General features: G+C 44.0%; 1 protein-coding gene across 1 annotated transcript; it reads right to left on the bottom strand.

Annotated features, from left to right (window-relative positions):
• Positions 1–771: 771 nt before the first annotated feature.
• Positions 772–22,934, bottom strand: LOC138775279 (cationic amino acid transporter 2-like). Its single transcript, XM_069955901.1, has 12 exons — positions 22,885–22,934; positions 12,985–13,360; positions 10,534–10,689; positions 8,846–9,011; positions 7,924–8,060; positions 7,608–7,830; positions 6,891–7,027; positions 4,814–4,916; positions 2,782–2,909; positions 2,117–2,283; positions 1,353–1,461; positions 772–908 (listed from the first exon to the last, which is right to left on the bottom strand). The coding sequence occupies exons 2-12, from the start codon at positions 13,358–13,360 to the stop codon at positions 772–774; spliced, it is 1,839 nt and encodes a 612-aa protein (XP_069812002.1). The 5' UTR covers positions 22,885–22,934.
• Positions 22,935–24,106: the final 1,172 nt, after the last annotated feature.

Below are 24,106 nucleotides of genomic sequence, written 5' to 3'. Positions count from 1 at the left end.
AACTGCTGCAGATGGCTGGTCATGAGACAGAACCACAAACTTCTAGGTCTGCTATAGTTCCCCACTACACTGGCACCATGCCATCTTCCACCTAAGAGCTAGGTTCATGTTACTCTGTGGGTGGTTGGTTTAACCAGTCAGGTTATATTTTTTTCTCATGGACTCCATACACTGTACAACCTCTCTATATTTAGAGTAGTTCCTTTCCCATGACAACACTTTCTATCCCACCAGCTTGCAATACTTCACTTCTGTCTTAGGCTAGGTTCACACTGCGTTTTCAGCATCTGTTTAACGCATCCGTTTTTTGCAAAAAACGCATGAAAAACAGATTGCAAAAAACGGATTCATTTGTGTACATCCGTTTTTCCATTGACTTCCATTATAAGAAAAGGATCCTTTTTTTTTTTTTTTTTGACGGACCAAAACGGACAAAAATACGTTGCTGACCCTATTTTTCTGGACGTTAAAAAAAACGGATTCGTTAAACGGATGCTGAAAACGCAGTGTGAACCTAGCCTTACCGATGTGTTCAGGCATCAGGCTCTCTCTAACCTTGAATTTCCCCCCCCCCCCCCCCCCCCCAAAAAAAAAAATAAAGCCATTGTCAAGCTGAACCCATGTGTTCAAGTCCTGAGATTATGGGGCAGCACCGTGTATATATTCTTGAGTTTTGGTGAACAAGTAAAATTCTCAGTATAGTTAATATATTTATTACAAAAAGCTTTGACTAGTTATGAAAGATCTTCTGTCGGGTGATACGGTGGTTAACTAAAGCCGAACATCAAAGAACTGAGCTTTTGATCCCATCTCTTCCATGTTGGCTTCAGTCCTCTGCGTGACTGTAATTGGCATGTTTAACCTCTCAACGCTGTGGTGGATGCCATAGCCAAAGTATATAAGGAAACCTGTGAAAGAGATTAGAAACTCATAGTAGGCAATTACTATTGTGTGGGATATGGTTAACTCCATTCACGTTAATGGAATCGAGCTGCAAAACTCACACCCAAAGAAAGGATAAGAGAAGTGCTATGTACACTTCCTGAAGAGGGTCTAAATTATACTAGATATACAGTACATTTTTACTTTAAGGCTATGTTCACACAACTTTTCTACTGTATTTTTGTATGGGTGCTATTTGCAGCTGTAATCAAAATACTGCTGTATTTCCGCCTGTATTGGCTGTATCCATATTTTTCTGGCAGCCCTAGGGCATCATCCAATTTCTGCAAGCTTAGGTAATCAAATGCCAAGGGTTTGGATAACATTGCCGGACCCAAACATTTTGACGGATCTGCTCAACACTGCCTATAAGTTATTTTCATTGTGGGGTTAAAGGCTTTTCAGCTTACCAAGCACCATCCAGACAGCGTATCGAAGCCAAGTGTCAGCACTTAGTTGGACCATCAGGTATATATTAACAAAGATGCTCAGTACTGGTAGAAATGGCAAACATGGAACCTACAGAAAAACAAATGGCATGTTGTACATGATATCCATGGATAGAACATTGAAATGTAGGTTTGTCACCAATCGTTGCTAAAATCTTGGTAGCCCAATAGTTACAAAGCATTACCCTGAAAGAGTAGTAGATAGATTAGGGGGGGGGGGGGGGACTTATCAAAGGGGTGTAAAGTAGAACTGCCACAGTTACCCCTAGCAACCAGATTCCACTTTTCATTCTTCATAGATTCCTTGGAAAATGACCGATGGAATCTGTTTGCCAGTTCTACTTTACACCAGTTTAATAAATCTCCCCCATAGTGCTAGTTGGCCGCACATCTACCCCTGTAATGGGGATGTGATCTTAACAAAGGGATTCCTGATGCTTGAACCTAGTATGATCTACGAGATCAGGATGTCTAATAAGGCTCTAAGACCGGGCCTGAATGTAGGTCTAATGACTCCAATTATAATAGCTCTCTATGATGCTTTCAGTCATATTAGGGTCATTTAGAGGGTACCTTCATGCATCCAACTACATTGGAGAGTGTAAATGTGGAGTTCCATGTGTTGGTTTTTATAATTATGATAAAACCACTATTTTTGCCAAGATGGTGAATTAACATTGCATTTTGCCTTTAGACTTGAATGCACATTGTGACCTATAACGTACCATAAAGTCTGCTTTACTCTGACTCTGCGGCTGTCTCCAGATGAAGATGGTGAGTGCTGCTATTCCAAAGAGAGCCAGAGCAAGCAGAACGATATACCAAACTGTACCAGACAGCAGATACTGCGATCCCGCCGTCGCCGCCACACTTGCTATGCAGATTAGAATTGCTGGGGAAATAAAAAAAAATGTTTCTGTAGTAACTTTTGCCAAATTTTACTTGTTTCTTACCACAGAAAATGGGTGAGGCAATCCAAATTTATGTTCACATGACATAACTATGTTAATGGGGTCTTACACTGCTCAATCTCGTAGACAAAACAAGTGTAAGGAATTGATCCCAAAATTTATTAATTTAAGAATTAAAGGTTTGGATTAAGCCTCTAGAGACAGTAAAAAGTTTTGTGTTCCCACCTCAACAGGTTGCTAGAAGGAGCAGAGAGTGAAGTGTGTGGCTGAGTGCTTCTCTCTGTCCTATAGAATTGCATTATGAGTCCATCTTGGTCAAGGGGCACACAGCCAGAGGACTTCTCACTCCTCCTGGTTTGTTCTAGTAATTAGTTGAGGTCTAAGAGTTCTCTATGACATGTCAATTTTTTTTAAGCATTCTAGTCCATGAGTCACTTTGACCTATATTAATCTATAATAATGGCAGAAAAGATACTAACTTAGGGCTAGCACGCTCCTTGTCACCAGTATAGAAGAACGTGCTGGTCTGGTCGTCTGAACTGTGTTACCATTAGGTTCCTGGACGTTTCCATTGGTCGTCAGACTAATTTCGGCTTGTATTTGGTACCTGAAATTACAGAATTAAAACTTAAAGGGGTTATCCAGCGCTACAAAAAAAATGGCCACTTTCCCCCTACTGTTGTCTCCAGTATGGGTGGGGTTTTGAAACTCAGTTCCATTGAAGTAAATGGAGCTTAATTGCAAACTGCACCTGAACTGAAGACAACAGTAGGGGGAAATGTGGCCATGTTTTTGTAGCGCTGGATAACCCCTTTAATAAACAAAGTAAATGCTTATAGGATAATGCTGCGTTTACACGAAACGATAATTGGCCCGATCGTACGATTAACGATGTCGGAGTAACGTTTTTTTTTTTCATAACGATCAGCGTTTAGATGGAACGATACATCGTACGGAAAATTCGTTTTGCGATCGTTTAACCCATAGCTGCACCAGGACGTTATTAAACGTCCTCGTGCCGCTATGGGAGTTCAGAGGGGGGTCGCCGCGTGACCCCCCTCTGAACTGCCGCGATCCCGGGTGCCGCATGTAGCCTGGGCTCGCGGCTATTAGCGGGCACGGTCCGATCGCCGTGCCCGCTAATTAAGTACTTAGAAGCAGCTGTCAAAGTTGACAGCTGCTTCTAAATACTTGCTGTTATACATCCATGGTGGTCTAGTGGGGGGATCGCCCCCCTGCGGCGCGATTGCGGGGGGGCGATCCCTGCATCCATACCGGGCCGGGGTCTGCTCCGTAATGGCGCTGATCCCGGCTCGGCATTCTATTACTTTTGGCTGCAGCAGCCAAAAGCAATAGAACACCGATCTCATGGATTCATGCAGTATAACTATACTGCATGGATCTCTATGAGAGATCAGAGTGCATATACTAGAAGTCCCCCAGGGGGGCTTCTAGTATATGTATAAAGTAAAACAAAAATGTATTTTTAATAACACAAAATCCCCTCCCCTAATAAAAGTCTGAATCACCCCCCTTTCCCCATTTTATAAATAAAAATAAATAAATAAATTAATAAACAAACATGTTTGCTATCGCCGCGTGCGTAATCGCCCGAACTATTAATTAATCACATTCCTGATCTCACACGGTAAACGGCGTCAGCGCAAAAAAATCCCAACGTGCAAAATTGCGCATTTTTGGTCGCATCAAATCCAGAATAATTGTAATAAAAAGCGATCAAAAAGTCATATATGCGCAATCAAGGTACCGATAGAAAGATCACATCATGGCGCAAAAAATGACACCTGACACAGACCCAGAGACCAAAGGATAAAAGCGCTATAAGCCTGGGAATGGAGCGATTTTAAGGAACATATATTTTCTTTAAAAGGTTTTAATTTTTTACAAGCCATCAAATAAAAAAAAAGTTATACATGTTACATATCGTTGTAATCGTAACAACTTAAGGAACATATATAACGAGTCAGTTTTACCTCAGGGCGAACATAGTAAAAACCACCCCCCCCCCCCCCCCCCCCCCAAATAAAAAAAAAACATTTTTTTTTTCAATTTCACCACACATATAATTTTTTTCTGGTTTCCCGGCACATTTTAGGCAAAAATTACATCTGCCATAGCAAAGTACAATTAGTTGCGCAAAAAATAAGGGCTCATTTGGGTCTCTAGGTGGAAAAATGCAGGCGCTATGGCCTTATATACACGAGGAGGGAAAAACGAAAATGCAAAAATGAAAACTGGCTGTGTCCCCTAAGGGTTAAGCCTATCTCACACATTGGTTAAATCGGCGAACGACTGTTTACACGGAATGATCTGCAATTTTTTTGCGAACGACGGTTTGAGAACATGTTGTAAGATCAAAATGAACGATTTCTCGTTCGCTGCATTTACACGTACGATTATCGTTCGAATTCGATCGTTATCGCGAAAATTTGCACGATAATCGTTACGTGTAAACGCACCATAAAACATATCTATAGTTTATTACTTTACCTCAATAACAGGACACAAGAAGACACTAAGGTATAGGCCAGCAAGGTTCCAATAGACATCATATCCACCAAGGCTTTCAGATCAAAGAGGAACGCCATGATAGCTGTGAGGTAGGATATAACATTTTTATTAATATTTTAATCATTAACCATATATCTATTAATGTAATGAGTATTCTGGAGTTTTTTCTTTTAATTAAAACGTTGCTTTTATAAAGTTATACTACTTTGTAGAAATGTATACTTTTAACTGTACTACTCAACTTCTGTTGAGAAACAACATGGACTCCTGAACTGCCACCAACATTCGTGTTGGGAACTGCAGGGTTGCCTAAGCCTTGGAGTTCTTGGAGCCTGCTCTGAGCAAGCCCTGCATAGTGTACAGTATATCCTTACAGTCCCCAGAGGGGGGCTGCCTGATACTATAGAAAAGTGTGACAGACTTTCCACAGTGAGCATAGATTGCTGTCACCACCCGCTCTGCTAGTGGCTTATTAAAAGGGAACCTGTCCCCCCCCGTGCCGGGGCAGAGCCCAGCCAACCCCCCAGTGGAGACCCTTATACTTACCCCATGCACAAAGTCCCGCTCCTGGATCCGCTCCCATTGCCGAGATATCGCTGACGGAAGCCCAGCGCACGCCCATACGAGATCCGACACTCATAGAGAATGAAGGCTCCATTTATTCTCTATGAGCGTCGGACTCATCTCTGATGAGCGCGCGCTGGGCTTCCGGCGGTGATATCTCGGCAACGGGAGTGGGACTTTGTGCACGGGGTAAGTATAAGGGTCTCCACCAGGGGGGGTGACAGGTTATTTTTAACAAACATTTAGTAGTCATTGAAACCTTTTATCATCTTGTTAGAAGGTTGTTCATTGTCTTAAGTTGGTCTTCATTGGAGCCTAGTTATCATTTTAAGGTTGTTTCTTTGTCTACATTCTTAAGCCTTGGAGCTGGTCACCCTATGGTAGAAGATGAAATAGACTATTTCTGTGTATACACAGTTTATGCACCACTAGGGTGTGTAAGCCATTGTTTTATGGGTATAAAAAGCTGAGGCAGATCCAAGGAAGAAAGAAGCTTGTATACATGTCTTGGGGACACCCATCACGGTGTTGATTGTACCCATCTCTCGGATGATGACTAAGATTCCTTTAATCAATTTAGTAAAAAGGGGCATGTCCAGGGGTGTAACTACCACCATAGCAGCCAAAGCTGCTGCTACAGGGCCTGCCAACCCTGCAATATACTGGGCCTCCTGAGCTGTTATCATAGGGCCAAGGAAGATGCCTACCATGAAAGACATCTACCATGGGAGACACAATGTACTGGGGGTAGGATATTAGGGGAGATGCCTATTTTGGGGAAACTATCTACAAGGGGGATACCAGGGGAGATGCCTAACATATGCTATCTACTGGGTGGAGGGATAACACAAAGGGGGATTACCTACAGTGGGATGGGGCGAGAGTGGCCCAATCAAAAGTTTGCTATGGGGCCCAATCCTTTCTACCTATGCCCCTGTTCATATCTCTATATTGGTGGTCGACAGCAGTATTAAAGGGGCTTATCTCTAAATCCATGGTGGTCTATAGGGTTTATCCTTATATACCTGGTGGTCTATGGGAAACAAACAACGCATTTTGGCATCTGACCCCTTCCTCAGATTGAGAGGTGTGTTATGGAGATGTTATGCAATTACTGTGGAATGCCGCCCCCTCTGCCTCTTATCATTACTGGGTTAGAGATATATAAGGATGGTATTTAAAGGGGTTATCCAGCGCTACAAAAACATGGCCACTTTCCCCCCTATCTTGTCCCCACTTCAGGTGCGGTTTGCAATTAAGCTCCATTTACTTCAATGGAACGGAGTTTAAAACCCCACCCAATCTGGAGACAAAAGAGGTAGAAAAGTGGCAATGTTTTTGTAGCACTGGATAACCCCTTTAAGATCTGTATTTAAAACCACTGTTTATTGCACAATGAATTAGACTTTCCTTGGTTTCATTGATATCATGCACAGACACATCATGAGGTAATTTTTCATCCTAAATAATTCCTATAGAACAGAAGTCATACCTGCCACTACTCCAGATGTCATGGTGGCGATCACTGGACTCTGCCGGCTGCTAACCCGAGACAATGGCTGAAAGATTAGTCCATCTCTAGCCATGGCAAAAAGAATCCGAGGCATTGGGAAAATAGACCCTAGAAGGCTATTATACGAGTATCATTTACAAACTAGAAAGAGTAGAACACAGGGCATGGTACAAAGGGAGCACATTAAGTTGACATTTCTTTCAACATATCACATTTTAGAACCATCTTATTCCAATATATTGTATGTGATAAGACTGGGTATATGTACAGGGAGTCTTACAGGCCAGGCAGTAAAACAAGGGAGAAGAGTATGCCAATAACCCACATTCTAGAAGGAATAAAACCTCTCTACTACCACCTATTGGAGCTTACAAGTCAATGTCTGACCCATAAAAGATCCTTCAAAAATGACAAAACCAAACCAAAATCATCTAAAATGATGTGACATCCAGGTGTAGGCATCTGTTTCAGGGTTCTTACCTGAGAGCTATATGTGAGGCCCCTCACCAGCCAAACCTATAAGCTTCCTTGAGCAAATGAGAAGCAAGAACCCTGAAACCCTTGGATTCTGCTTTGACTGATAATCCCTAATCATGTCAGGGGGCTCTTTTATGGGTTGAACATTGACCCACAGGGTAGTTACTTTGCACTAATGCTGTATGTGTAAGTGCTGAAAAAGCCAATAAAAACTGTTACCTTGTTGTCAGCGCACACAAGGAACCAACAGCTACAATGTATTTGGCCACGTTCCATCCAACATATTCGAAAGCAGCTGGCAGTGGACTCCGGGAATCCAGGAGGTAATATGGCATCATGAGCGTGAGGGAGGCAGATACTCCAAAGTAAGCCAGGAAGCAAATGGACAGGGATACCACAATGCCCAGAGGTATAGCTCTCTGCGGGTTTTTTACCTCCTCTCCTGAAAATAGACTCAATTAAATAATATCGTCCTTCACATACAAGACATGGTTTCCTTACATGGTTCTTATTTTAAGGCCTGGCTTATACATACCTGTGGTGGCAATGCAGTCAAACCCGACAAAGGCATAGAAACAAGTAGCTGCCCCAGCCAAAGTCCCACTAAAACCGAATGGCATGAAACCACCAACTCCATACATGCCGGTTGTGTTGCCACCTGCAGAATGGTTACTGTTGGTATGATGGTTAAAAAAAATCTCTCAATAAAGTCATGTTAGATGGAAGTTATAGAGTGCTACTTACTATAGGTAAAAACTATGGGGGAGATTTATCAAACATGGTGTAAAGTGACTCCTAGCAACCAATCAGATTCCACTTTTCATTCCTCACAGACTCTTTGGAAAATTAAAGGTGGAATCTGATTGGTTGCTAGGGGCAACTGAGCCAGTTTCACTTTACACCACGTTTGATAAATCTCCTCCTATGAGTATAAGATGGCCGAACAATTACAAAGCATCATGGAAAACATGAGTCCGTGGAGTCTCGGTTGCGAGTCTCAAAACACGGGATAGCCAGATATCTCTAGCCTGTTGCCACGGGGGGCCTCCATGATGGGGAGAGCACCACACCACCCTGATAAAAAGCCCCTTAAGTCCCACTCGGTTGCGAGTATTGGAACATAAATAGGAAAACACCAGGGTGGCCCCTTTTTGTCAATGTCTAACTCAAGGTATGAGTATTGCGATCATGACAAGGGCTTGCCAAGGCAGGCTTCCATCCACAGACAGCCGTTTCGGGGTATTTGCCCCTCGTCAGTGTGGAGTCCATACTGCATCATGGGTATGGGTGCCGTGTGATATCTGAAGGCCTTCAAAAGAGTTGTCTGTATAAGCTGAATTTCCCGTCAATGACTTATGTCAAGAATTAATGATAGCAACACTCTTGGTATCGGTACGGAATATATGTGATATTACATAGAATGGCTCATATCAGCCCAGATACAACATAACAAATACCTCAGGCTCTGAATGGCTGCATCTAGCTCGTCCTGTGTAATCTTCCAGTTTCTCAGGTCACCCTTAACACATCCGCTCACTATAACAAACACCAAGACAATCATGTTGATGGTGGTGAAAATTTTATTCACTGTGGTCGACTCCTTCACGCCAAATGAAAGAAGACCTGGAATGGATAAAGATACAGTATATATCACATCTAGAGCATATCTATCTATCTATCTATCTATCTAGATATGCAAGATGATCCACGGCACTCCGGTTAAGTGAAAAAAATTCCAAATTTATTTAAAGTGAATGGATTACATGGTGCAACACAGCAAAACATGACGTTTCGGCGGTACACCCGCCATTTTCAAGTGCAAACAAGTGAACTTCATGACATCATTAAATACGTAACTACTGCATAGTGATAGGATAGTTTGATTGTTCATCATCCATGGTGATTGGTTCAAGAAAACCCCATCAAAGTAAGGGACCTATAGTCCAATAATAGTGATTAAGTCCAATCAGCATCCACCTCCTGTGTAACACTTGAAAATGGCGGGTGTACCGCCGAAACGTCGTGTTTTGCATCATGTAATCCATTCACTTTGAATAAATTTGGAGGTTTTTTCACTTAACCGGAGTGCCGTGGATCATCTTGCATATCTACATTGAAGGTTCGTGGTCTGGACTACATTCACTGGCACCCATTCGCATTTCCAATAGTGCCACTCGCTATCCGATTCTATCTATCTATCTACACACTATGTACACACTTATCGGTTATATTAGTAGGTCCCCATTATGTTGCCAGACCTATCAGACATGGACGCCAGGGACCTTTAAAGGTGTCCCGTGCTATCTTTCACAAAGAAAGTAACAGCAGATCCTTTACGTCCTGTAAAGACCCTTTTGCACAGGACAATTATTGGCTAGGAGTGTTGCTAGAAACCAATAAACCCATGTAAAAGTGTCAGCGATCAGCCAGGTAGCGTGAAAACACCTGCTTGTTGGCTGATCACATTTTTTGTGAGGACGGTAAAATTTACCAGCCGCACATCTCTGTATAAACAGAGAATGTGCGGCCAATAGCAATACGTTTAACTGGCCGCACGAACGATACAGTAATCAATTGTGTGGCTCGGTCACGCAATTGGTCAAGCCTTCTAAAGGCACTGCAAAGAAGTGCAGATCTCACTGATTGGCTCGTTTGTAGCCGCTGACGGCCGTAGATAGGGTCATGTAAAAGGACCCTAAATTGGGAGGCCTTATGACCTATTTTTCTAGTACATCCCATCCTCGTGCAATCGAAACAAGATTTGGGGAATATGGAGGTTCTCATGCCCACATGTCCATCATAGGTTCTTATAGTGGCTACACAACCCCATAAAGAGTAAGCTGCAATACCCTGTGTGTTCTGACCCCCTGGTAGCATAGCCAGTTGTAACTGTTTTGACCACTTTTTGCCATAGTTGTAATGCGGGGTTGGACCAGAAAGGCTACTCTTTGCTCAACAAGCTCATCAATGCAAGTGTTAACAGTCACTCAGATCCTTATGCTTGTCCATGCTTCCTACACATCAACCTCAAGAACTGACTGTTCACATGCCCCCTAATATATCCTGCCATTAAGAGACCCATTGTCACAAGATAATCTATGGTGTTCACCAATAAACTGGTACAGTCATAGAATCCCTTTAATACCTGAGATAATGAGTATGAGACACACAGCGAAAATATCAGGGTATTCTGCCAGCCCTGGCAAATCCATAGGCATCGTACTGCTGAAAAACTTTCCGATTTCCTTTCCAACAAGCTCATCAAATGTAGCGCTCCAAGCCCGGGCAACACTGGAAGTTCCTACAAGACAATACATGGTGGTTAGGAAAAACTGCAAATGCTAATAGGATTCAGAGATATTCATAGCAGCAGCCACATGGACCATAAGAACCTGTAACCTGGAGGTGACTCATTGAGATCTATGATGGAGTGTTGTGGGCATGCTTTATTCTCAGTACTAAATCCTGTGTTATCTGCCTAATGATAGAGGTCTTATCCTACATTGTAATCCTGGCTGTGATGATGAGTGATTTCGACAGAACAGCAATGCTGAGAAGTGATCTCTACGAAACAGGAGAAGTGCTGAGAAGTGATCTCTACAGAAAAGTAGGAGTGCTGAGAAGTGATCTCTACAGAAAAGTAGGAGTGCTGAGAAGTTATCTGTACAGAAGAGGAGGAGTGCTGAGAAGTGATCTGTACAGAACAGGAGCAGTGCTGAGAAGTGATCTCTACAGAAAAGTAGGAGTGCTGAGAAGTGATCTGTACAGAAAAGTAGGAGCGCTGAGAAGTGATCTCTACAGAAGAGGAGGAGTGCTGAGAAGTGATCTCTACAGAACAGGAGGAGTGCTGAGAAGTGATCGGTACAGAAGAGGAGGAGTGCTGAGAAGTGATCTCTACAGAGCAGGAGGAGTGCTGAGAAGTGATCTCTACAGAGCAGTAGGAGCGCTGAGAAGTGATCTCTACAGAACAGGAGGAGTGCTGAGAAGTGATCTGTACAGAAGAGGAGGAGTGCTGAGAAGTGATTTGTACAGAAGAGGAGGAGTGCTGAGAAGTGATCTGTACAGAAGAGGAGGAGTACTGAGAAGTGATCTGTACAGAACAAGAGGAGTGCTGAGAAGTGATCTCTACAGAAGAGGAGGAGTGCTGAGAAGTGATCTCTACAGAAGAGGAGGAGTGCTGAGAAGTGATCTGTACAGAAGAGGAGGAGTACTGAGAAGTGATCTCTACAGAACAAGAGGAGTGCTGAGAAGTGATCTCTACAGAAGAGGAGGAGTGCTGAGAAGTGATCTCTACAGAAGAGGAGGAGTGCTGAGAAGTGATCTGTACAGAAGAGGAGGAGTACTGAGAAGTGATCTCTACAGAACAAGAGGAGTGCTGAGAAGTGATCTCTACAGAAGAGGAGGAGTGCTGAGAAGTGATCTCTACAGAAGAGGAGGAGTGCTGAGAAGTGATCTCTACAGAAGAGGAGGAGTGCTGAGAAGTGATCTCTACAGAAGAGGAGGAGTGCTGAGAAGTGATCTCTACAGAAGAGGAGGAGTGCTGAGAAGTGATCTCTACAGAACAGGAGGAGTGCTGAGAAGTGATCTCTACAGAAGAGGAGGAGTGCTGAGAAATGATCTGTACAGAAGAGGAGGAGTGCTGAGAAGTGATCTCTACAGAACAGGAGGAGTGCTGAGAAGTGATCTCTACAGAAGAGGAGGAGTGCTGAGAAATGATCTCTACAGAAGAGGAGGAGTGCTGAGAAGTGATCTGTACAGAACAGGAGGAGTGCTGAGAAGTGATCTGTACAGAAGAGGAGGAGTGCTGAGAAGTGATCTCTACAGAAGAGGAGGAGTGCTGAGAAGTGATCTCTACAGAAGAGGAGGAGTGCTGAGAAATGATCTGTACAGAAGAGGAGGAGTGCTGAGAAGTGATCTCTACAGAAGAGGAGGAGTGCTGAGAAATGATCTCTACAGAAGAGGAGGAGTGCTGAGAAGTGATCTGTACAGAACAGGAGGAGTGCTGAGAAGTGATCTCTACAGAAGAGGAGGAGTGCTGAGAAGTGATCTCTACAGAAGAGGAGGAGTGCTGAGAAGTGATCTCTACAGAAGAGGAGGAGTGCTGAGAAATGATCTCTACAGAAGAGGAGGAGTGCTGAGAAATGATCTGTACAGAAGAGGAGGAGTGCTGAGAAGTGATCTCTACAGAAGAGGAGGAGTGCTGAGAAGTGATCTCTACAGAAGAGGAGGAGTGCTGAGAAGTGATCTGTACAGAACAGGAGGAGTGCTGAGAAGTGATCTGTACAGAAGAGGAGGAGTGCTGAGAAGTGATCGCTACAGAACAGGACTGCTGAGAAATGATCTCTACAGAACAGCAGTCCTGAGGACTGATCTATACAGAACATGACTGCTGAGAAGTGATCTCTACATAACAGGAGTGATGAGAAGTGATCTGTACACGACAGGAGTGCTGAGATGTGATCATTACAGAACTGCAGTGTTGAGAAGCGATCTCTATCTAAGAGCAGTTCTGAGTGATCCCAGCAATATTTATGTACAACCCATAAGCAATGATTTATTATTTGCTGAGAACACATGGAGACAATATAGTCCTTACCTATGACATAGGAAAGTATCAGGTTCCACCCTGTGATGAAAGCCCAGAGCTCTCCGACAGTCACATAGCTGTATAAATAGGCAGATCCAGTCAGAGGTACCCGGGCACCAAACTCGGCGTAGCACAGTCCAGCGAGCACTGAGGCCAAAGCCGCAATCAAGAACGATAAGATGATGCTCGGACCCGAGTCCACCTTCGCCACCTCTCCGGCTAGGACGTAAACTCCGGCCCCTAAGGTGCTTCCTACTCCCAGTGCCACCAGGTCCACGGATGTCAGACACCGGCATAGGCCAGTTCCTTGTGCGCCTTCCAAATTGATTTTTTTAGTTCTTGTTAGGCTTTGGTAGAAATAATGTACAGCATCACAGGACGGCATCTAGAAGGAACAGGTATAGATGGTGCGGTATTAGCATTGAAGCCGTCCTATAATATAATATACTGAACTTATTTGCCTTGTATATATAATGTTCTGGACTTTGTAGAGTAAAGAAAAAGTATAAGAAAAAAATTATATGCACAGGTTTCTTCTTCGCCTTGGTCCCTAAAACCCATAAAAACCTCTCTACACACATTATATAAAAGTCATCCAAACTAACTGCTTTCACGCATAATATGGACAGCTCATGATGCCATTGGCTTTGGTAACCTATGACTGTGCAGGATCTACAGGTCCAGCTGTAACATCCAAGAGCAAATGTGCTGCTGGATGCCGTACCGAACCTGTATCCTCCATACCCAACCCTATCTCAAGTTGTATCCGGGCTAGAGGCGTCCAACAGGGCCTCCTTCTCCTTACATAGTTTTTCCAATAAACTTATTCTTTCCCTCTAATATTGTAATCCTTTACAGATTCCTGATGGATCCCACTTATCGTGAGTCATTGTGGAGTCTATTAGTTTTCCACTATGTAATATAACACAGCAAAATAGTATTAAAGACTGGGCTGACCATGTAACTTCTATAGGGGCCTTAGGGAGTAGGGGCACCAGTCTTGGTTGGTCCATTTCGGAGACAAAGACAAAGAAGGCCAAATCAATGTTGTAAATGAGCACCAAAGTAGTTCATTTACTGAGCCTATTACACGCTCAACATCTTTTATCAAGGGCTGCATGGACATCGTTAACAATGTCCATGCAGCCCTTGCCCAAACAGTTAATACATTACTTGTCCACACAACCGGTCTTCTCCTGCACTCTGCATGCTTTCCGGTGGAGGGATAAGCAGCCAAACTCCTCTAGCAGCACTTTTTGTCTTGGAATACAAGATATTCCCCCCCCCCCCCCAGGGGGAGAAGCACAATGCACCCCAAACATTTTAGGCAGTCACTTGAAGCCATCAAAGTCGGTAAGTTTGGCTAACTTTAGTCTAAAGTGTATGGGGACTATACATGAGCGCAACCCGAGCGTGCTTAAAGGGGTTATCCAGCGCTACAAAAACATGGCCACTTTTCCCCCTACTCTTGTCTCCAGTTCAGTTTACTTCAATGGAACTGAGTTTCAAAACCCCACCCAAACGGTGACAAGAGAGGGGGGGAAAGTGGCCATGTTTTTGTAGCGCTGGATAACCCCTTTAAAGGGAACCTGTAACCCCAGTGCCGGGGTGACCGGCTCCCGACCCCCCGTTAGAGCACCCTATACTCACCTAATCCCTAAGCCCAGCACGCGCGCTGAGAGATGAGTCCAAGACCCATAGAGAATGACGGAGCGCTGGACTCTCCTGTCATTCTCTATGGGTGTTGGACTCATCTGAGGAGCACGCACGCCGGGCTGCAGCGGCTGAGATCTTCGTCACCTGACCGGATCCAGAAGTGGGACCCGGCGGGATTAGGTGAGTATAGGGGGCTCTAACGGGGGTCGGGAGCCTGTCACCCCGGCACGGGGGGTGACAGGTCCTCTTTAAGTCCAATAATTCAGCATTTGATTACCAGTGGCTGAAGAAGTTGGATGCAGCCGTAAGGAGTCTGGGAAAACATGGATACAGCCATAGACCATAGGCTGTTTGGTCCACCTACTGTAAAACGTTGGCGCTATAATGGATATATCTGTAGAAGTGCAGAGGTAGCAGTTACACCTGGACCCTAGTTCCCTCTGCTACAGAGACATAACTATCTATTGGGCCCTGGGACCCAGGAGCTTTAAACCATTGTTTGCCCCACTGTCCTTGAATGAACTTGAATATTCTTACAGTACTTTCCATGTAATGGAAAAGTTTCAGTGTTTTCTCATAGAATCGGTTAGATTTGTAAGCAAGGAGCGTACTGTCCTAATAACATTGTTGTTTCTTCTCCAACTGCAGGACCAGAGCAGAATATTAAGTAGACTGCAGAGACCATTGAGGTTATGCACAAGGGGCACACAGGGGGGATTACAATATGTGCTAAAGGTTGTGACCCAAAAGTAAGTAACTTTTTCAATGGATCATTACAATATTCCAGAAGAATTGTATATTTAACCTTTGTTTTGCTTTTCCTCCTTTGCTGTAAGAAATTCCCATTGAAAGCAATGCTTTGTGGGTAGTCAAGACAATATAAGAACAGACAGGGGAACTTGTAGTAGACTGGTTATAAGGAGTAAAAAGTCAAATAGCCTGAGGCACTGTGATAGATCTGGTGCATTGTGGTCAACATTTACACTGTCTACAGGTTCTTATACACCTTTAGGCTATGTTCACACTACGTATATTTTTGTAAAACTACTGCCGTTGTTGCACATTGCAACAACAGCCGTGGTTATTACAAAAATATATGTTACCTTTCTGTCTATGGGATCCTGGCCGGAGCGTATACACATAGTATACGCTCTGGCTGGGATCCCTAGCGGCAACTGACATGTCCGCCGCAAACCCTGTTAGTGTACACTGTGGAACAAGCGGCTCCAGACGCACACTCCATAGTGTGCAGTGGAGAGTTCTGATGCAGGCGCGCACAGATGTGCCCGCATCAGAACTCTGCGGCCCTAAAGATCATCCGGCCAGTACTGTACTTATCTGTACTTATCGTACTATTGTGGTGATGAAAGTAGTACTAAAGTTTTGCCACTAGATGTCGCTGTATTGTATATATGTTATATAGGGTTATGGTTTGTTTATATGTCGCCTGATTCTGCAGACTAGTAGGAATCTGTTGTTCTTCTCTCCTATCACCTCTCTCCTTATTTCTCCTGTTGCACTGTTCACCCACTCACAGCGCATGTTAGTTACGCTAGGGAAGTAAGTCACATGGGTGGAGGAATTGCAAAAAAGGTCTTTCCGTGTTGGGCATTGTGGAGGAAAGATGCAAGCTAGATAGCTCTCCACAGTGGTCCTATCTGGGCCCTGGCCCTCTGCCAGGTCCCCGTACCCTCAAAGCTCAGTCTTAGCTAGAACCTCGTATGGGTAGGAAGCAAGACAGTACACCACTTTCAACTTTCTTACTAGTAACGTCACACAGCACTATGCACTGTTAAACCCCTCTTAGGAAAGGACAAGCCAGAGACAACCTCAACCCCCGCCATGGACTAGGAGAAATAACAGAGCAGTACAGTATCCACAACATAAGCCAAAGAACTAGGAACTGATCCGGATAGAGCAAAGTTGCAATAAGCTAAGGAACTCTATCTCGCAGCGCGGGTGTCAGCAGGGAACCCTCAACATTCCGCTTATTCAAGGTAACAAGGTCTGGGGTCTGTGTCACCCTCTAGGAAGGTTCAGCCGAGTCTAGTGGGCATAAGGTGGTGTAAAGAATAATTCAAGGTCAATATGTGGAGAGCCCCTGGAGGAGGGTTTTGTCAAGTGACGCCAGTGCCTGTGGGCACACAGGTGGGATGGCACGCCTGCTTTTAAGGTGTAAGGCCGGTTGTACCCTTTTCCCCTGTGGTCTGTGTCCTGTCGGGTTGCTGCCGGGTCTCTTGGGATAATTTTGTCACAGGTGACCAGAGCGGTGTAATGACCCTCCCGAATAGTAGTAGGACCCTCCACCCACAGAGAGGGGAAATGTCCCAAGGTTGCGGTGTAAGTGCTGTGCAGGTGTGCAGTGAATAATCCCAGACTTCGTTGATAACGTTAACTTGCATTACTATCTGCAAATGTGCAACAGGTAATACAAAAGTTCCAATAAATACTGAGACGTAAAACCACCAGATCTGCTCGATAAATTCTGAGTAGGATGTAGTAGAGTTGATAAGGTTGTACTGAGGTAGCGTAGTAGAGAGGAGGATGCCGTGAGAGTCTCAACCCAAGGCCGCTCCGCTCCTCCAATATAACACCACACCGGGGGCTCACCACATATGTGGAGTCAGCAAGTTCAGAGTAAATAAACCCGAGCCGGTCCAATGCTGGAGAAAGGGTGTTTGAGACCTGGAGTGGAAGGCCTGTCCTAAGGTGGGGATTTAGGTAGCCTCAAAGTGCCCATAAGTGTTGGTGAGGCAGTTGTCTTTCTCAACCTCCCCATAAACATGAATGTTCAGCAGTTGCCATATTACTCTGGCAGCTTATCTCTTCCAGAACAATAGGGTTGGGTGGTTAAAAATCGACTCTTGTCTCTTTCAATATCATCTGATGAGGGAGAGTCGGACAGTTGCCATAGACTTTAGACAGTCAGTCGAACCCATCAAAGGATTCAACCAACTTTAGTCAAAGGTGTATGGACATCTTTAGCCATAGAGGAAGAGCCATGTGGAGCCATCTAAAGGTTAGCAAAGCACAAAGCTTTCATGTACAACAAAAACAAAAATTATACTGACATATACCTGACCCTGACTGGTGCATACAATAGGAAGGTTTTTTCTTTTTACCTCCACCTATAGGGGATCTGTGAAGACATTTAGCAGCTTCTTTCAGCGGATGAATGTGCACACTGAATATATTGTGAACACAAGCAGTGTCCCATAACCCATGTGCCGCTGCTTGTTCTGTGTATATGTGGGTCGGCACTGAAGGTTGACATATATTGGGTATTCTGTGGATAAAGTTTGGTAATACTGCATTTTGGCCACTAAGTCTCTCTCTGTATTTTCTTCTAGTGCAAAGCACAGATGAAGGGGAAAGTGTAATGGGTTAATGGTGTTCAAGCAACTAAAGCTGACTTACTCTCTGGCTGGCTCACCCTTAAGTGGGGCCTGCATCCCTGTATTGTGTCACTTGGTGCCCTTGACCAGCAAAAGACAGATTCTACAAGCTGTGAGTATAGGTTTTTCACAGTGATTAGAGCCCCTCCTTCTGAGCACAGTACTATGTGGATGGAACCCCCACCTCATGGTAGCCTCCATAAATTTTAAGTCACAATCCTATTCCTACTAGTCACCTCTAAAAGGACTTTGCCTAAACTACTTAAACCTCTATGTCAAGTATTCCTGCTGAAAGCAGTGCCCTTTGGGTTAAGAGGATATTTCCTGACAACTCTCAAGCTACTGTATTTTGCAACTTGCATACAGGGTATGGGGTAATTTTGTTATACTGCACCTTTGAGAAAACTTCAGTAAATGTTTCATCCTGTTTAAGTTTATCTGGGGATTCCTTTACCTTGCACCCTCACACCGCATGGACACAGGGACTATACCTTTAACAAGCATGTGTTGGGATTTGGGTAAGGCATATACTTTGAGCCCCGTGACAAAGCGCGGCAGTGTTACAGTAACACCTTCCTGGGTCACCACATACACATTTGAGCTGGAACTCCAGATTTGACCAGAATAATAGTAATTCATGCAGGACTAGTCTTCCTTTTAAAATAACAGAACCCATAGTTAGTCAATGTAGTCTATTTGGTACCATTGGTAGCCACAGTACAAGTAATACAGCAGAGGGTTGTGACTTCTCCTATAAACTCAGGCCGCAATGCAGAAGTGAATGGAGCCATGTTAAAGGGGCCCCACTTTTGTAATAGGGCCCCATGGTTGGTTATTGTTTATTATTCCCATTTACATCATTACATGATAAATTCAAAGGAGAAACACTTACCTTAGCGTTCTACTCGCACCATGTGCCAATGCTGCTGATCTGTTCCTCTGGGAAAGTATTACTAAATTAATTCCAAAAAGCCGTTCCCCCTCCGTTTAAGCCTTTCTAATATTTTAACCCTTCACCAGCAAAGAATCGTGGCACAACGTTACATAATCCACCGTGCCACGACTACAATGATACTACACACAAGCTTCCAATGTACCCGCTCCCCGCATGATATCCAACTAGCTGCTGGGAACCAATGAAAGAAGGGGCAGGAAAGAAAGGGTTAAAGCCTCTTAAGATGCCAGCCCAGTCCTGCAAAATACTAAAGAACTATTCAAACTTTGCTATGCATTTCTCAAATCTGATAATCTCCTTTCTTTGGGAATGTGCTGCAGGTCTCGCCTCCGCTTGTAATAAGCAGCGACAGTCAGCAAATTGTTGACCTGGTCCCTTTTGTTGGCATCGGGTACGAGAGGCAGGGAAAGCATTAGGGGGGCAAACTCGGTGGTGAATTAGTACATGTGTATGTGTTTTTTCAAACAGGTAGCTAGGGGTTCAGCCTAGGGGGGAACGAGTGAGTCTAAGTGGGCCCCCAAACCATTACATTACCCATATGGAACCTCAGCAGATGACAATGCTTTCCGAATTAACAAGGCAATATTGTGCTACATTACTCATAGTGAATAAGGATTGAGAGCAGTGTAAATGGCTTTCTATGTTTCATATATATAACCATGTAAAAATTAAAGGGATTTTCCAGGATTAGAAAAACATGGCTGCTCTCTTCCAAAAAAAGCACAACTCCTGTCCTTAGTTTGTTTGTGGTACTGCAGCTTCACTGAAGTAAATGAAGCCGGATTTTAATACTGCACACAACCAGTGTGATGCTGTTTTTGAAAAGTGGTAATTTTGTGCTAATTCTGGATGACCCTCTTTGAGTAATAACAGTGCAGTTACATTCAGTGACTCACAGGGGGCATCTTGTCTGATTGGAGTTGCTCAGTTTTCCCTTTCTTCTCCATCTAGCCCGACCACTATGAAGACTTCTCCCAGTGATACCTTGTCCCCGCAGTAACTGCCAGTCAAACATTTTTGGCTCTTGGCTCCAGCATGACCCATAGTGCCTACTTTGTGCTCCTATGTAGAATTTGGGCTGGATGCCCAGTACTCAGACCCACCTCTATATAGTAGAAAGGCTCCAATCTGTATCCTCACATAATAGATATGTTCCCCGTGCCTCCATATAGTAGTTAGGCATTCTGTGCCCCAGTATAGTAGCTATGTCCCTCTGTTTCCATATAGTAGTTAGGCCCCCCATGCATCAATATGGTATTTAAGCCTCTCTGTGAAGGTATCCTCCTAAGGAGGTAGTATCCTTTTATGTAGCTACCACCCCCCAGTATGTAGTCATCCCCCTATTGGTTATCCCACCCCAGTAGGTAATATCTCCCGTGTAGGCATCCCCCCTGGTAATCCCTTCACAGTAGGCATCCCCCTGGTAATCCCTTTACAGTAGGCGTCCCCCTGGTAGTTAGCCCCCCCATAGGCACCCCCCTGTAGGTAATCTCAGTTAGTCAGCGTCCTCATCCCACCCCAGTAGATAGCATGCTCTTTTGGGTATGTCCTCCTTAGTAGTTAGCCCCCTACCTTATGTAGGCATCAGCCTTACCTGCTACACGGCTACAGCGCTGCAGTCTTCTGGTATCTGCTCTCCCTCCCTGCTCTACAAGCGAATGAATGACGTCACTCGTGCACCAGAGCACTAGGGTAAAAAACGACCTTTTGTGGCACGCCACGTTTCTGTACTGACTAAATGTGACTAAGCTATCACTACAATATCTTAACATTTGGTGTCGCATTTTCCTTTTTGTCCTGGGCCAAACTCCGTCTAAAACCGGCCCTGAAAAGAGGGCAGAATATTTTCTTTGGTGGAAGAAAAGTTAAAGAAACAACTATAAAAAGTTTGACAACAGAGAGCACTCTGTCAGACTGAAAAGAAAACAACATTTCCTGCAGGACATACAGCAGCTGATAAGTACCGGAAAACTTGAGATTTTTAAATAGAAGTGAATTACAAATCTGTATAACTTTCTGACACCAGTTGCCTTGATTACAAAAGGTTTATGCTGGAGTACCCCTTTAATAAGAGGGGTAAAACCACATGCAGAGTCCCTGCAGCTCTGAACTACAGAATTAACACTCTGTGTACCAAACTTTACACAACCTGACACTGGATATCTTCTGCTTTACTTGTTGGCATCCACTCTATTTGGTATCGTATTATATGTCGTAGAAAGCAATAAAGACATGGCACTCACCATTAGAAGTCTTCTTGGTATCTTTATTTATTCATACAAAATATGCATAAAAGCAGGTTTTCGAGAGGACGCCAAGAGCGCTGCAGCGACAGCTGTTTCCTGCCTATAGATAGGCAGGAAACAGCTGTCACTGCAGCGCTCTTGGTGTCCTCTCGAATACAATACCTGCTTTTATGCATTTTTTGTATGAATAAGTAGAGTAATTTGCCTATAGCAACAAATATATAAATCCTCCACAACCCTAGACCACCAGGGAAGTTGGAATTAACATATAAGCCACTTCAGGACATCAGGAAAGCTGACATTTGTCCCTGTGCCACTCTGGACCATGGGTCAACCAGATATTAATTCTTCATTCAATACCCTAGCCCACCAGGGGAAATGGAAATCTAAAAACCTAAATCACCAGGGATACAGAATTTAACCCTTCCAGTGGCCTGGATCGAAAGTGAAGCAGGTATTAATCCCTTTACTACCAAAGATCATCATGAAAGCAGGCTTTAAACCCTCCACTACCTTGGACCACCAGGGAAATTGATATTAACCCTTCCACTACCCTAGACCAATAGGAAAACCAGCATTGATCCCCATACAACTCTGGACCATGAGTAAACCAGTTACTAATCCTCCACTAACCTAGCCCACTAGAGAAACTGGAATTCTACAAACCTAGACCACCAGGGATGTCGTAATTAACCTCTTCAGTTCCTAAGAAGCCGGCATTAATCCCTTTACTACCATTTAGACTACTTTAGACCATTATTAAAACAGGCATTCTGCAACTCCTCCACTACATCAAACCACCAGGGAAATTAATATTAGTCTTTCCACTACTCTAGACCACCAGGAAACTTGATTTTAACACCTATACTTCTCCATACTGTCAGGAAAGCTAGCATTGATCCCTGCACTACTCAGGAGCATGGCTGAACCAGGTATTAATCCTCCACTACTCTAGACCACCATGAAAACTGTAATTCTATAATCCTAGACCCCCAGGTGAAGGATGCAGAATTTTACCTCTCCAATTGCCTTGAAAGCTGGTTTTAATCCATTTACTACCAAAGACCGTCATGAAAGCAGGCATTAACCCCACCACTACCTTAGACCACTGGGGAAATTGACATAAACCCTTTTATTACCCTAGACCACCAGGGATGCCAGAATTCTAGACCAGCAGGGATACACAATTTAAACCAGACGAAAATAAACTAACTTACTAACCACCACCATAAACCATAATTGAAGCAGACATTAACCTCCTCTTCCACCCTAGACCACCAGGGATAATGTCACTAACTCTAAAGGTATCAGCGTTCATCTATTCTTAAATTCGTTTTGGTTCAGTTTTCTTAAACTTCAAAAAATTCACCTGGTATCTGCCGCCTTGAACAAAAATAAGTCCAGAAGAAGGACTAAGGGCATACATTGTCAAAGGAGATTCCTGATGTTTTCTAGACCCCCATGTGCTTTCATTTCGGCCTCCATTCCCTCAGGATTCATGAATTATTCAGCACAATCCATAATAGGTGACAATGAATATTGATTTCTAGACTATTTGATACCAAGCCAGTGAGTAGATAATAAATAGACAACAAATAGATCATACAGCAAGACAATACAGAATACAATATAGAGGAATAGAATCTGTAAAACTTACTGTGCATCAGGTGTCTGGATGGGAATACTCTGTGGAGCGTAGAAGCCGGCAAGCATGGTATATGGAGAAGAGGAGGGGTGCAGGGTGGGCGCAGAGTAAGGGCAGACCTATGTAAATAATTAGACTTTCTGAGAAAGAATTTCTTTTTAGCCTGATCCCCACCTACCGATGCCCTCAATCACCCTCACCATCAGCTCCAACAAGGGGATCCGGCCACAAAGAATCTTTTCCCACACTTTCCAAATCCTGTACAAGTAACAGAGAGCTGATGTGCCGCCTGCTGGGGTGAAGGCCAGAATTAATATTCGGAGGAGACTCATTGTGGGAGATACTTTGGAATTAACATATTCTTTATCATTTACAGTAAGGAGCTATATTATTCTTTGTAATACACACATAAAAAAGATCCCTGTCCGCCAGTCATACACAAAGAAGATCTGAGCTCTGTATTATCACTCCATAGTTGGCATATACCAAATGAATGTGGAAGAAAATGGGTCAGCAAAAAGTTGTTAAAGGGGTTATTTCAAGATCCTATATAGGATAGGGTATAACTAGCTGATTGAGGGGTCTGACTACTGGGACCTCTACTGATCACAAGAACGGAGGTTACTTGTACCCAGAGGGAATGGAGTGAACGCAGCACACATGCTCCACCGCAGCTCCATTTATCCTCTAAGCACTGACCATGTGCAGGAGCCCCATAGACGGTGAATGGAGTGGTAGCCAAGCTTGAGCACCACTGCTCCATTCATCAGGAGACAAGGGACCTATATTCTCTTGATGGGTGTCCCAGAAGTCGAACCATCCATCATTCAGATAGAAGGGGGGGGGGGATAATTTTTAATCTTGAAATAACCCCTTGGAGTGGGAGAACATACTCATTTTCGCTGTGAGAGTTGAAAATACATATTGGTCGTGTTGCATAAAGGAGTATACCCATCCAGGACACTTATGGAATAGTCACAGGAAATGATGTGTGTCCACACATATGGGTCCCACCTCCGGGGGCTGCATCTATCTTTAGATCATGAGCTCCTGGCTTCTCCAGGTTCACAGCTGTCAGAGGTGGACAGGAAGCCGAAACAGCCAAAGCCGTCAGGTTACACAATGTTTGTAACTCCCATTGACTGTAATGAGAGTTGCGCAAACTGTGTAGCCTGTAAGTTACATTGTTTATGTAACGCCAGGATTTTACGCTAACAGCATAGCTTGTTAGGCA

This window comes from Dendropsophus ebraccatus, chromosome 1, assembly GCF_027789765.1.
Source record: "Dendropsophus ebraccatus isolate aDenEbr1 chromosome 1, aDenEbr1.pat, whole genome shotgun sequence".
Classification (NCBI taxonomy): domain Eukaryota; kingdom Metazoa; phylum Chordata; class Amphibia; order Anura; family Hylidae; genus Dendropsophus; species Dendropsophus ebraccatus.
This window is presented reverse-complemented; position numbering and strand designations above follow the sequence as displayed.

Bases quoted from the DNA above. Each gene is read 5' to 3' on its own strand.
- LOC138775279 (XM_069955901.1), bottom strand. From the start codon at position 13,360: ATGCCGTCCTGTGATGCTGTACATTATTTCTACCAAAGCCTAACAAGA. The intron at 2,284-2,781 runs GTTAGTATCTTT...TTATTTCCCCAG, and splicing joins AAGGAGCGTGCTAGCCCTAA to CAATTCTAATCTGCATAGCA. The intron at 1,462-2,116 runs GTACGTTATAGG...GTTTTTCTGTAG, and splicing joins AGAGTAAAGCAGACTTTATG to GTTCCATGTTTGCCATTTCT.